Here is a 12,693-nt window from a genome sequence, read left to right on the forward strand (position 1 = left end):
GGACAGGCTGGAACTGCAGACTCTTCAAGAACCTCGTACTAAGGTAAAATGAAAAAAAAAATTAGGAAAACTGGGAAAGGTGCTGATTGTTCTTAGTCTGGTGGAGCGCTGAGTGCGGTGATTGTACACTTGGTAATTATGTCTGGTTTGTGTGGGTGCATAGGGGTGAGATAAGCTGGATAATCATCCTTGCTGCTTTTCTGTGGCTTAAGAGAAAGTTCATTTTAGTCTTTGTTCTAGGGGAACAGCTGTCCTTAACATGATAAAGATTAACGAGCGTATCCTCTTCCCATTGCCAGCTTCTGAGGAAAAAATAAGACTTTGGAACATGGGTAATTTGCAGAGAAAGGCAAACAACTATTTTAAGGAAAATGTAAGACCATCATCACTTTCAGATTTACTCCCTCCAGAACAGTATGAAGTACAATTGGCCTGGCAGTCCTGCAAACGTTGTACTGCCCTCTCAGGGTGCTAGTTAGAAGAGTGATGATGGTATTAGCAGGGTGCAGTGTACTTCCTTAGAAAGAATAATTCTCTATATAAAAATCCTAGCTTAATAATATTAATCAAAACATACCAGGGAAGCGAGGTCGTTTGGTTTTGGGTGAAAATAATGTCTGTACAAGTACACAGTTACAGTTATTTTTAATTATTTTAGAAATTTAATTCACAGTTTTACAGACTAACAAACAGTACTTGAAAGTCTTGAAAATACCAGCTTCATGCTGACCATGAAAAATACACATAATCAAAGTGCTATTATTGTGTTGGATAAAAACCTTCACCTGATTTTTTTTGCAACTAGAAAAATTGCAGGAGATTTTTCCATAAGTTATTCAAGGACTTCTTTTTGTAAATTAAAATAAAGTGGGTGAGTAGGAACTGCTGCTCCTTAAATTTCATTATTGTTATAATGCATTAAATATATATACATATATATAAAAAAAAAGACAACAAAAAAGCCTTAAGAACATGGGGAAGGAAAGATTTAAGTCTGTACCTTAAATCACTCTGGAGTGATTTTCTGACAGGTGTCCTTGCTTTGCCTACACTTGACTTTTCTTGACATGCAGATTGAAATTTCACAAACCTTTTCTTTATAAACACGTACTTGACCCTCCAAAAAAAAGCGAAGACCGATGTTCCTTTTTCTTTTTTTTTTTTTTCTGTTTTAAATTACTTGTTACACTCTCCGTGTTTTTATAAAAAAGTCCCAGGCCAGGACACGATGGTGAGAGTGATTTTTCCTTTCAGTTCTTTGAGCATCCTCGCCAAGCAGGTGTGCATCATGCCTGATGTGGTCCTGCCATTGACAGCAAGGAGGATGTCACCACATCTGAAAAAAAAACAAAGGTGAGAGAATGATTAAACGAGGTGAAGTCTTATCTTAAACGTTTGATAATGCCAAAGCGTGTCCTTAAGCTGGGAAAAAGGAGTAGAAATGAGTGTTACTGTTCCTTCTCTGGATAACTACAGTTCATGAGTAAGGGAGCAAAGCAGGTGAAAATAGGTCACTTGGGCTGGTTTGTTTGTTGTTTTGTGGTTTGTTTTTTCATATTAGACATATTTGAAAGAAAATAGGATCTAGTTCTCCCAGATGGGAATGGTCAAACAAACTCTGTTTTAAGACTTCTAAATTGATTTAAGTTTGCTCTGTAATTCTGCACTTATTGGCTGAAACCATATTGGTGTTTGCAGGGAAGGTGGTTGGTTGGGGCTTTTTTTGAGCTGGGGATGTGGGAAAGGTGCTCTGTGCTGTCAGGTACTACCCCAGCCATCAAACTGACTTATCTTTACACTTACTCATATACTAGTGATTGCTACACATCTGAAAATACTCTACTATGAAGTAAAATCTATTAAAGTTCAGGACATTTATGTTCTATTGCCAGATCTGTTGGAGTTAGTTCTCTACCAGTGAGTCCTTTTTCCCCCAACACTTCATGAAAAGTCTTCATGAAAACTTGTTTTTAAAAAAAAGACAACCAACAACAAAAAAAACAGAAATTAACTAGATGGAAGACTTACTTAAATGCCACTTTTCATTAGATAGTTATCGTTACCTAATTCTGCCGTCATTATAAGCTGGTGTTCCCGCAACAACGGATTTGATGAAGAATGGTTTGTTCCCTGTATGTTCTTCGTAACCTCCGACGATGCTGAAGCCAAGACTTCCAGCTGTATTCCTTCGCAATACGATTTCTTTGCAGCTGTACAAATACCTGAAAGAAACCAGGCTAATTAAATGTCGTGCAGTTAACTTGGGGTTCTGATGAAGCCTTAATGAGGAATCCACCTTTTCATACACCCGTAGAGCGCTTTGAAGACGCAAAATAGCACCAAAGTCCCACTGCAGTGGACACCTACACTTCCCTTCTGGTTTTTATAGCGCTGCGTTCCACAACCAGTTATCCTAAAAGTAAAATTGCCAGGTAATCTTGGGGTTAAAATAGTAAATAAATCGTTTCACCGGGTAAGAATTAATGCAAGTGGTATGGTTGCAATTGAAAGGGGTGGAGAAAAAACACGTAACTGAGACTGGCTTTAATATTTGTCAGCCATCGTTCCAGAGGGTGTTTCATCTACCTTGTACAGTCCAGTGACTTATTTTGTCTTCTGGGTAAGAGGCTGTGTGTCATTAACTGTGTCAAAAGCAGTCAGGCACTTACTACTGTCAACGCTAAGACATTTCAAGGCCAGTGAGATGAGCCAGAGTTCCCAAAATCACAGAGATGACCGGTGGAAGAGGGGATCCTGAGCTTTTCTTGTCAAGTGACATGCTTGGGAGCACTGAGACAAGAAGGTGGTTTGTCCTCACCGTAACAGTGCAGTGTTTTATGGTAAGAGAGCTGAAATCTACTTCTTCCTCTGGCTTTAACATTTATTTTACGATACTGTAAGTTATGCTGAGTCAAAGTTTAGCTTAAACAAGGCATAGGGGAAAGCAAGACTAGTAAGGTTATTAGACTCCTACGTGTTGCCTGTTACTCCGAGCACATTAATAACCCAAATACCTGCTTGGGGTTGTTGGTTTGTTTTTTTTTTTAACCAAGCAGGAAAAAAACCAACATTAGTTTCATTAGCTACAGAGCAACCAAAATTGCTGTGCTTAGTACTTAACCCACTCATCATCATCCTCGCTGCACCCAGCAATAACTGAAGAGCCTGAAAATCCTTCTGCTGTTCCAAATCTGCAACGATGGGCTGGTCTGTGGCAAGGAACTGCTACAAGCTCTCTTCAGAGACTCTTTAGCTTTCTAAGAAACAGCTGACACTTCTTCTGTAAAAAGGCAAGTTATTTATCTTACAGGCATCTTAAAGGCCAACGCGTCTAGCTTTTTTCAAACTTTTGTTTGTCAAATGATGCTTTTGCTGTGTTTCACGGCAGGATTTCGTAGTAATGCTAGATTAGTCCCTCAGGACCTACAAATATTCACCTGCTGCCAGGATGGTAGGTATATAATATTTGCACAAGACTTCACGGGCTGCTAATGTAAGAAACAGGTGAGGTTTGCTTCTCTCCTCAGCAGCCAGGCCTTATCGCTTTACCATCTGTGGGCTGCTTCAACCTGCAAAATCACTTAAGCCCGCTTGTTTTTGATGGTACTTATCAAGGTCACGACCAAGCCATGCCAGGATGCAGGCGGTAGTGCTATCACCTAGTGTTGATTTTTTGGGGGGCTCTGCTGCCTGGCGATACGCTTGCTGCCTCAAGGAGGACCTGACTGAAAGTGAAAGGTTATCAGCTAAATCCTAATGGCTTAGAAATGAAAAAGCCGAGAGGGTAAAGACAGGAGAAGAACAGGCAGTGAAGACAACCGAGTACATACAGTTTGTAAAGTCATCAGTTACACGGTCTCTATCAGTCCAGAAAGCAGAAATATGCATTTGCTGTCAAAGTCTATGCTAAATTCAAGTAAAATAGACATAGCACACTAGCATCAGGTTTGTTTTTTCTGCCAGAGCAGAGGAACCACCTGGGCAACAAGGAGCAGCAGAGAGAAACTGCTCTGTCCTGACTCCATCCCCCCCGGCTGCCCCCTCCTCACCAAGGGACGGGTGTAACTCACTGTGATAACAAGGCAGAGGAGACCAGGAAAGCAGGAGAGGAGGTGCTGGAGTGAAGCTGATTGTGGGAAAAGGGGAGTGTAAACACATTTTCCAAAGTGTTTACACATTTGTCACCTTTGGTTCCCAATACCGAAATTCGTAGTTAAGTGCTTGAAGTTAAATTCCCCAAGCTAACTCTGTTTTGCCCACAGGAGCAATTGATGAGGGATTTCCCTCATGGGTCTTTATTTTGACCCGTGAGTTTTCTCCCTCTCGTTCTTCCTCTTCTCTTCACCCTGCTGGGGGTGTTGAGCTGCGGCGGGCGCCTGGTGCAAGCCAAGTCCAACCCATCACACTGACCAGAGCTGGAGATCCACTCCTGACAGAATAGGGATGGCTACGCCGTGTTTAGGCCTTTAAATTGATGTTTCCTTATCTCCATCCTGTGGGATGGAGGGTATAAAGCTGGCAGTGCATCATCAGCTCTGTGTTATTACTGCTGTCAGAGAGGGGGACAGGATGCTGGGAGGCCCATCTGAGCCATTCTGGGTGCTGTCACCCCTCGCCCCAAATATTTCAGTCCCTGAGCGGAGCTGCCAGCGAAGAGCAGCCCCAAGGGGATCGGTTCACGGGGGTCTGGCTGCGTAGGGACTAAAGTCAGGGGAGAAAGTGTCACGGAGAGAAAATGAAATAAGGACCTGCGTCATCCGAAGATGCTTAGTGGGTTTGAGCAGATTAACAAAAGCCCCTGCCCTGGGTGTTTTGACCCAGTTAAACTGCCATCACCCACTCACCCACAGCCGGGCCGAGGAGAACCCTCCTCTGCCTCGGAAGGGAGAGTCTGGCCCTTCTCTGCCTCTGTCTGCAAACTCTCCAAAAGCTGAGGACAAGGAGTAATTTACGTGTGAACTTGCCTCAGATTCAAGACTTGAGGATAAACAGTGTCCAGACACGGGGTCCCAGCACAAGAAATACGACAACTGAGCATCAGTTACTGGTGCAAGAGGAATTTAAAAGTGCCTGTTTTCAGGTAGTCAAATGTACAATTCCCTGCTGCTCTTCGCAAAGCCAGAGTAGCCTTATGCTCTTGGAATCACAACCAGCCTGACTTCAGGAGGACTTCAGCCATAACAGGTATGAAAATCCTTACTCCCTCCCCCTGCCCCATTACAGTAGGTGACTGGCAATGGAGTCCAGTAATAGCTGAGAATTACTCCCATCAGAGCCCTACAGCCTGGATGGAGGTAATTTGGGGGAGTTTCTGTCCTAGTTCCATGTTTTACGTCCAGTTCTACCTCTGGTTTGCAGAATGACTATGGCCACCTCCTGTCTTTCTCATCTCACTCGGCAGATGAAGGAAAGCGCTGGTGTGAAGTACTCGTGTTTGTAAACGTTATGACAGGATGATCTATAAAGTGTTTTTAAGTGCTAGCTGGGGGAAGGAAACGCGAGGAGAGCACAGAAAGGAGAGCAGGAAAACAAGCACGAGCAGAAGAAGAACCGTCACGGGGCTGGGGAAAGGCTCTTCCCCAGCTGCTCCACATTAATTCCTTTGTGCGCGCCTCACAACAACTCCTTCCAAACAAGAAAGGAGACCTGTCTTCCTCAACAACAAACAATTAAATTAGCTACCCTGAAATAAGTCTTGGGGGCAGGAATGCTTGAGGTCCTGCGTCACTGCTTCCTCCCCAGGCCCAGCCCCCAGCCCCTCCGCTCGCCCGCCGGCCAAGTTTTGACAGATGTCAGATGCACATGTGGGGCTGTTTTATAACCGCCACGTATTGGATTGTACTACAGAAGGAACAGAGAGAGTTGTTTATGTGCTATCAAGCCGTACGAAAAGTGACCCAGGCCAATTGTAAGATCTCAGAAGGAAAGGGCTGAAGTTTAAGTGAGAGCCACGAGAAGTTAAATTGCGCAGGACAGCTTTTGCAAGGCTTTGGAAGGGAGGAGTCAGTTAACCTGTCTGATTTCTGCTGCTACTGACTTGATCCAGACAACAGGGTTATTCGGTAACTCTCGATAGTTGTGCCATCACTGTAATGTCTATGCAGTCCTTGGGAACGGGGCAAGTTCTGTGCTAGTACAGAGAATTTAGGGTACACCAGCTTTAAAAGTGAGGAAGGCACACTTAATCATGTAGCTCCTATTAACATTTGCCTGTTTTCTACTTTATAAGTCATGGACAGAGGTCCGTAGACGTCCCCTAGCATTTACCTCAACTCAGCACATTTTATGGGACCATCCTTCACAGGCTTTTTCATCAAAATTCTGTGGTTTTTGAACGTGGAAGGAAAGACTCTCCTTTCTTGGTTTCCTGAGCCCAATAGTCCTGCTCTAAGCTGTGATATCTCAGGGTGCCTCTCCGCTCCCCCCCGCCTTGCTTGCTGTGAGCAGACACTCACACTGCACTTCCATGGCTTGCCTTAGAGCCACATCTCTCCTGCTCAGTGGAATTTAAAGATTCCACCATCTATCCACCTCTTTTTTTTTCTTTTTTAATCATGCCCATTCCTGGCCTACCAGCGCTGCTGCCTTTTCTACTCGCTCAGCTTTCTTCATGTAGGTGTTTCCCCATCCTGTCCATCTTCCCAAATACCTTGCATGATCCTATAGAGTCATGATTTTGACATTTCTGCTTTTCCATCAGCCGTACCAAATGTTCTTAGACTTACACACCTTGGAGCAGTTCCTCTAGTAAACGGTATGGCTTTACTAATGTCATCACAGTCTTAATTAAGGGAGGTGAATCTTCACCATTTGTCTTGCCCCATAGTTGCGCATCAGGCAACTCTACTAAGATGGACCTGTCAGACATGTGTTTGGACAGAGAACAATTTTCTGTAGCAGCCTAGAAAGCACACGAGACTGCGGGCGATACCTTGAGGTCTAGAGGGACGTGATCCTTGCCAAAAGCAAACAGAAAGCCAGATAGGGAAAGGTTAAATGCTCAGACTGGAGGGAAAGGAGTTAATGTGGTACAGGTCCTGGGGAGAGAACTTGCTGAAGGCCTTCCAGGTATCTGGTGTGGGCCCTGGAGAATCAGTACCAGAGTAAGAGGCTCAGCACACCAAAGGGTCTGATAATACCTAGTGAGCAGCCCAGACCTCATCCTCACACCCCTACTCAGCCAACCAGCTATTAATAAGGATACAGCACACCTTTGTTACTGTCATGTCTAATTAGCATTGGTCCCCTGCTATGCTTTGGCCATTCTGTGCTCTGTGCCCAGGGTCACAGTTACAATGACCTCCTGTCTGCAGCCTTCCTGACATTGGGGCTGGTTTTCCCTCAGACCAAAGGGGTGGGAATGGCTTCACACACAGCCTTCGAGGGCTGGGGGGACAGAGTGAGCTTAGAAACCACTTTTAAAATGCCTTTTCTTCCCAAAACTCAAAGCAGAACACAAGTCTACAGTATGGCAGAGCTCTGTCCTTCATCTCCATCACCTTACTGAGGACATGAGGAGCTCATGCAGCTGTGGGTAGAAGATAACAACCAAGCAGCTCAGGTTTTCTATATAGCACAGTGAAGGTGGGGTTAGGCCAGGCGAAGGCAGGGTGCAATTGTTTCAGCCCATCTAGCAATGGGTGGAGATGAAAGGCAAGACTTGGCACTGAAGATGGCAGCATCTATAAGACCTCGAGCCTGCTTGTTCGGTCTCTGCTGGGAGCATTACCTGTGCTCCAGTGCAGAAGAAGTGAGTAGGAACAAGGATCTGCCTGTCTGCAGCGAGACTGGGTGAGAAAAGTTTACCATTGCCTGGGGTAGCAAGTTATGGACCAGACATTTACTGCTTTTTCTTTTTTACTGCTTTTCTTTCACAGGAATAAGCACACAGTCCTCTCCACTGGAGGAAGAACCTTTCATCTGTGAGTGACACACACAGAGCCTGCCTTCTGCTCTGCACTACTTCAGCACATGTTACACAGCCCTCAGCCTCAGACCAAGCCCTGGGACACACGTGGCCATCACAGCAGCCCTTGCTGCAAGGTGAACGAGCTCAGAACAGCTCAAGCCAGAGGGAGGGAAACCATCTAATTTGGCATGTGAGCCTGGGAAATGAAGAGGAGTCCTGAAACCATGCCTAGAGCAAAAGCCCACCTGGTCTGCAAACCACCACCTTTTGATGCCCTCCCCTAAAAGAGAAAAGATACTCTGAACTGTTGCCAGGGCTAGGAGAACGGGCAAAAGTAATCTGCAAACTAAATTCTTCACGCCTTAAAACTGAATACCAAATTTCAACCACGTGATGCCAGCTTTGCCTGTCCAGGGACGGGCTCTCCACGGGCCCTGATGGAACATCTTACAGTACACCCCTGGAGCTGCAGGGAGAGAACCGATGGGGCTTTTATTGCCCTCCCTGAAACGACAACGCAGCTGCTGCTTCCTGTGCATGACAAATGTACTCCTTCCAGTCGGGGGTGGGGTTAAAAGAGGTGATTCGGAGACACCGGCCAACTGCACGCTCTTTGCAACATCTGGGCAAAGTCAAACAATTCAGCGGGGTTTGGCGGAGGAGCAGGGCTCCAGAGCTGCAGGAGGGGTAGCTCTTGCCTTCTGCAGGGTGGTCGAGCCCAGACCCCAGTTTCAGCAAGCTCCTGTATCCCTGCAAGCTTCTCCTTTCACTCCCTAAGTGCCAGATCTGTTTTTCAAGCCTGGAACAATTCGGGAGCTTTTCCTCCCTTTTCAAGGGGACCTACGTGTCTCTTTTCCCCTGTCCGCATACCCGTTTACAAAAGGGAGGTATTTAGAGTCAAGCCTGTGACAGAGCCTGGATTTAATTAAGATGTCAGTGCAATGAATCAAGCCAAAAGAAAGAATTGCCAGAAAATACAAATCCTTCCTCCCACTCCCCTTCAGCAAGAGGATGCAATCTCTGGACTTACCGTGGCAGCCCCAGCCACATAACCCAGGAAGGTGACCACTCGCTGCTCTGGGAGGTGGCCTGCGTGGCTCCGGGGGATGGCAGGTGGCCCCGCTCCTCCTGGGCGTCGCATGCTCTCATCTCCAGGGCTTTGAGCACCACCGAGGAGTTGGTGTTTTTCAGCAGGGCCACGGCCTCGCTCCGGCTGACCCCCGTCAGGTCGATCCCGTTGACGTTCAGGAGGATGTCACCTGAGACCCATAAAACAGATGATAAGAAACCCCTGCAAGTGTTTCCAGGACCCCCTCCCCATCCCCACAAGCGAGTCAAAGCCAGGGCCAAGAGCTAGCTGTTTGTTAATCCTATTCCTTAACGTGGATGTGAAGCATATGCTGGTAAACATGCCACAGGCATGAGGGAAGAGGCTAAATTCCCCTACGCAGGAGCATCGCCGAGGCTTTGGTCCTGGTTTCCTGTCACATCACGTCCTGCATCTGGAGCTGGATGGCACAGATAGGGCCCTGCAGTACCAACAAGCTTTGGTAAGGGCCACCTGGTGCTAGTCCAGGTCTCCAAAGCCCACTTCTAGCTATTGACTTTTCTACTCAGCCCAAGCTTGAAAGCTAAAAGCTCCAAGGTGGTTTTCTGCCATCCCTCCCTAAGCTGAGGACAGCCGCTCCAGCTGGCTCTTCGTACAGTTTGCTTTGCGGAATAACGCGTTATTATTTTAATGTTAATGCCTGTTTGAACGGCCCCAAGCCAAAACATCTTTCTGTGTGCCTTATTTCTCATGTAGGCACAGCAGCTTCAGAGGAAAATGCAAAGCTGACCTCAATTACTACAGGGAGAACAATAAAGGCATCATCAATGTCATGCCAGCAGCCGCGGTGCTGAGTGCTCCGGCTGCTTCCACAGCACGTTCCAACGCCAGGGCTTCCCTGGGTGCCCTCTGTGATCCCCCTAGATGCTCCTCCGGGCAGGGGCTGTATTCACCAGCAGCCCAGGCAGTGGGACGTGGACATTAACCTCTTCTCACGGTCTGCCCCGATGAGACAGATACCAGCCTAAGGGCTGCTCTAAACCGTGGAGGCTTATGGAGCTGTTACAACATCACGTATTCATTTGTTTCTAATTTTATCAGATTAACTAGGCTGAATTTTCCATGCTGCCTCACGATGAATATTGGTTTTTTTTTGGGAAATGTATCCCACTGAGAGGCAGTCATTTCCCAGCAGGGGGAAAGGGGAAAACCTGCTGGTTGGCTCCTGTTGTCATGTTCTTACATGGGTTTTGATGAGCAGTCATGGCTCCTGCAAAAGGGAGGGTGGCTCGTAGGGCTTGGCTGGGCTGCAGCTATTCTCCCCCACTTTGGGGTGCCTTCACTTCCCCCACACTCAGGATTTCCCTCCAGCTTCTGGGCTGAAGCTGAGCGTAGGGGAGGAAGGGCAAGGGAACGGGGAGGTGTGTGGTTGCTGGATGCAGGGTACCATGGTACGTGCCTCTTGGAGGCCTAACATCCTGAAAACTGAGAGTTTCACCATTCCTCTACTGCCTACCTATTCCTGCAAAACCCACTAATAAAATATGCTCCTTGTCTTACTCTAAAAGCTTATTCACGCAGAGGGGGAGAAGCTATTAATTTTATCACTTTGTTACAACAAGAGCCAAACGGAATTATGAAGCCAACATTTCCAGACATGATATTGAGCCACAAGGCACTAACATTGCTTCATATATGATGGGAATTGTGCTCCCTAAAAGTTTATTTCAAAGCCATGAATGATATGACAAACAAACAAAAATCTACATTAAAAACCCGTGCAGATTGCACAATAAAGATTTCAGTAGTGAGGAGATGGTGGTGCAAGCTCATTTTCCTGCAAAAAACGTTTTTTTATGTTTTTTTTTTTTCCTACTAGAATATGCCTACACACCACTTCACAGAGATGGTTGCTGCTACGTATTATTCCTTTCTGGTAGCTGATTTAAGACTTTCTAATCTGATGCATCCCAAAATCTATGGGATGGCTGAAGATGTCAGGGTATGATGCTCTTTCACTATCCCTCTGTTTTTCAAAGGATGCCTTCTAATTAAAGCAGGCTTTCAAAAATCCTCTCTTTTTACCTGTTTTTATCCTGCTGTCTCTGCTGATGACTCCTCCGGGTTCGACACTTATCACGTAGATAGGCAAATCCCATTCCCGGTTCGATGCTCCGCCTGATACAGTCATTCCCAGAGATTCTGTGTGATCTTTCCGGACAGCCACCACCTTCTCGTGACAGGTGACAGTGTGAAGGTTGCTCTGTGATGGAAAAAACGTTAAAGAATTCGTTAAGGGAATACCAAAACACTTCCCAGCTGCCCGCCACGCCTGGCCAGATGGCAGCCAGGACTCTCTCCGGGGCTTAGGCATCTGCGGAGTCAGAGCTGCCACCCAGATAATCCGTGCTTTAAGAGTTAAAAGTCAGGCACTGCTCCCACCACAGTCAGAAGTGGTTTACTGTTGAGACTAATAGAAGCAGATCTTTGAAATGTAAACAAGGAATCTGATTTTTTTAAAAAAAATAAAAATGCTTTTGATATTAACATCGCCAAAGTCATATCTTTGACTATCAGGTCGTGGTTCTTAGCTTTGCTGCTTGCAGTCTGAACGTCATCTGTATAGTTAAATGAGAAATGGTCCACCTGGGTTAAAGCAATAAAACTCTTGGGGACAGATTACAAGATAAATACTTCATTTGCTCTTCCAGCTTTCTGTGTTTCTGTATAAATTGGTGGGGAATACACTTGAAGAATTTGTGTTCCTGTTCAGTGAAAGAGAAGGACAGTTATAGAGTCAAAAACCAGCAGCTTCCAGGGTGCTCTTCCTATTACTTGTGCTTAAAAGGTCACTTTGGGACAACCACCTCTACTGTCTGAGGACAGTCATCCCCTTATTCCTCCCCCTGAAAAGAAAAAATTACAAACACTTGGCTCGTCAGGCAATAACTATTGTATGAGTGAGGGTGAAACAGACTCACAGGCAGCCTCAGGATGGAGAGGCAACACAAGCTCCAACAAAACCTGGGAACCGGATGTCACGTTTAAAACGCATCCAGCTCCTACAGAAGAGCTTGAGAGAGACAAGGATGCTTCTCCAAAAAATCTGGATTTAAATATTAATTCCTTTGATTTCCTCAAGTATTTCATAAACTGTGTTCCTGGCATCAACTCCTGAAGATTCCAGCCCCTCTTGCAGGAACAGCACCGTCCTTTCCAGTCTCATACGTAGATATAAGTGTGCTGCTAAATACATTTCAAATGTATATTAAAAAAAAACAAACCAACCTTCTCATTCACAAGTGTTACCTCACATTTACAATACGCAAAAGTAGTCTATAAATCTATAAAACTCATTTAAAGCCACATTAATCTCTTCTTAGAAATCCGAGATCTCACAAAGATATTCCACCTCGATTCCTGGGCCAGCAGCACAGAAAGTGGAGCAGGCACGTCCACAGCTGCTCCCACAGTAACAACAACGGATGAAGGAAGACAGCGACAAGAAGTTTTTATGGGAGTAGGGCAGTTTATACCTTTGTTTTGTGGGTTTTTTTTAAATGATGTGTTCAGTGGAACTATCTCCACACCAGCATTTCTGTGGTGCAACATTGATAACGAAACCAAGAACCTTTTAGCAACTTAGTGAAAGATCTCTAGACTCTTGAGTAGAAGAGCAGCAGCTGCCACAGAGCTCCAGGAAAAAAATGGCAAAGAACTCAGTGGAAAGGTCTCC

The 12,693-nt window shown here is 45.6% G+C and overlaps 1 protein-coding gene across 5 annotated transcripts in view; it reads right to left on the reverse strand.

Moving 5' to 3' along the window:
* Positions 1-629: 629 nt before the first annotated feature.
* Positions 630-12,693, reverse strand: part of LNX1 (ligand of numb-protein X 1, E3 ubiquitin protein ligase) — a 71,874-nt gene continuing 59,810 nt past the window's right edge. For all 5 annotated transcript variants that reach the window (XM_014945582.1, XM_014945581.1, XM_014945584.1 and 2 more), the window contains 4 exons: positions 11,043-11,220; positions 8,940-9,168; positions 2,064-2,222; positions 630-1,336 (listed from right to left, as the gene is read on the reverse strand). In XM_014945582.1, the coding sequence (XP_014801068.1) occupies positions 1,201-1,336; positions 2,064-2,222; positions 8,940-9,168; positions 11,043-11,220 (702 nt within the window). In that variant the 3' untranslated portion in view covers positions 630-1,200. The remainder of the gene's footprint in view (positions 1,337-2,063; positions 2,223-8,939; positions 9,169-11,042; positions 11,221-12,693) is intronic.

This window comes from Calidris pugnax, unplaced genomic scaffold (assembly GCF_001431845.1).
Source record: "Calidris pugnax isolate Ruff unplaced genomic scaffold, ASM143184v1 scaffold58, whole genome shotgun sequence".
Taxonomy (NCBI): domain Eukaryota; kingdom Metazoa; phylum Chordata; class Aves; order Charadriiformes; family Scolopacidae; genus Calidris; species Calidris pugnax.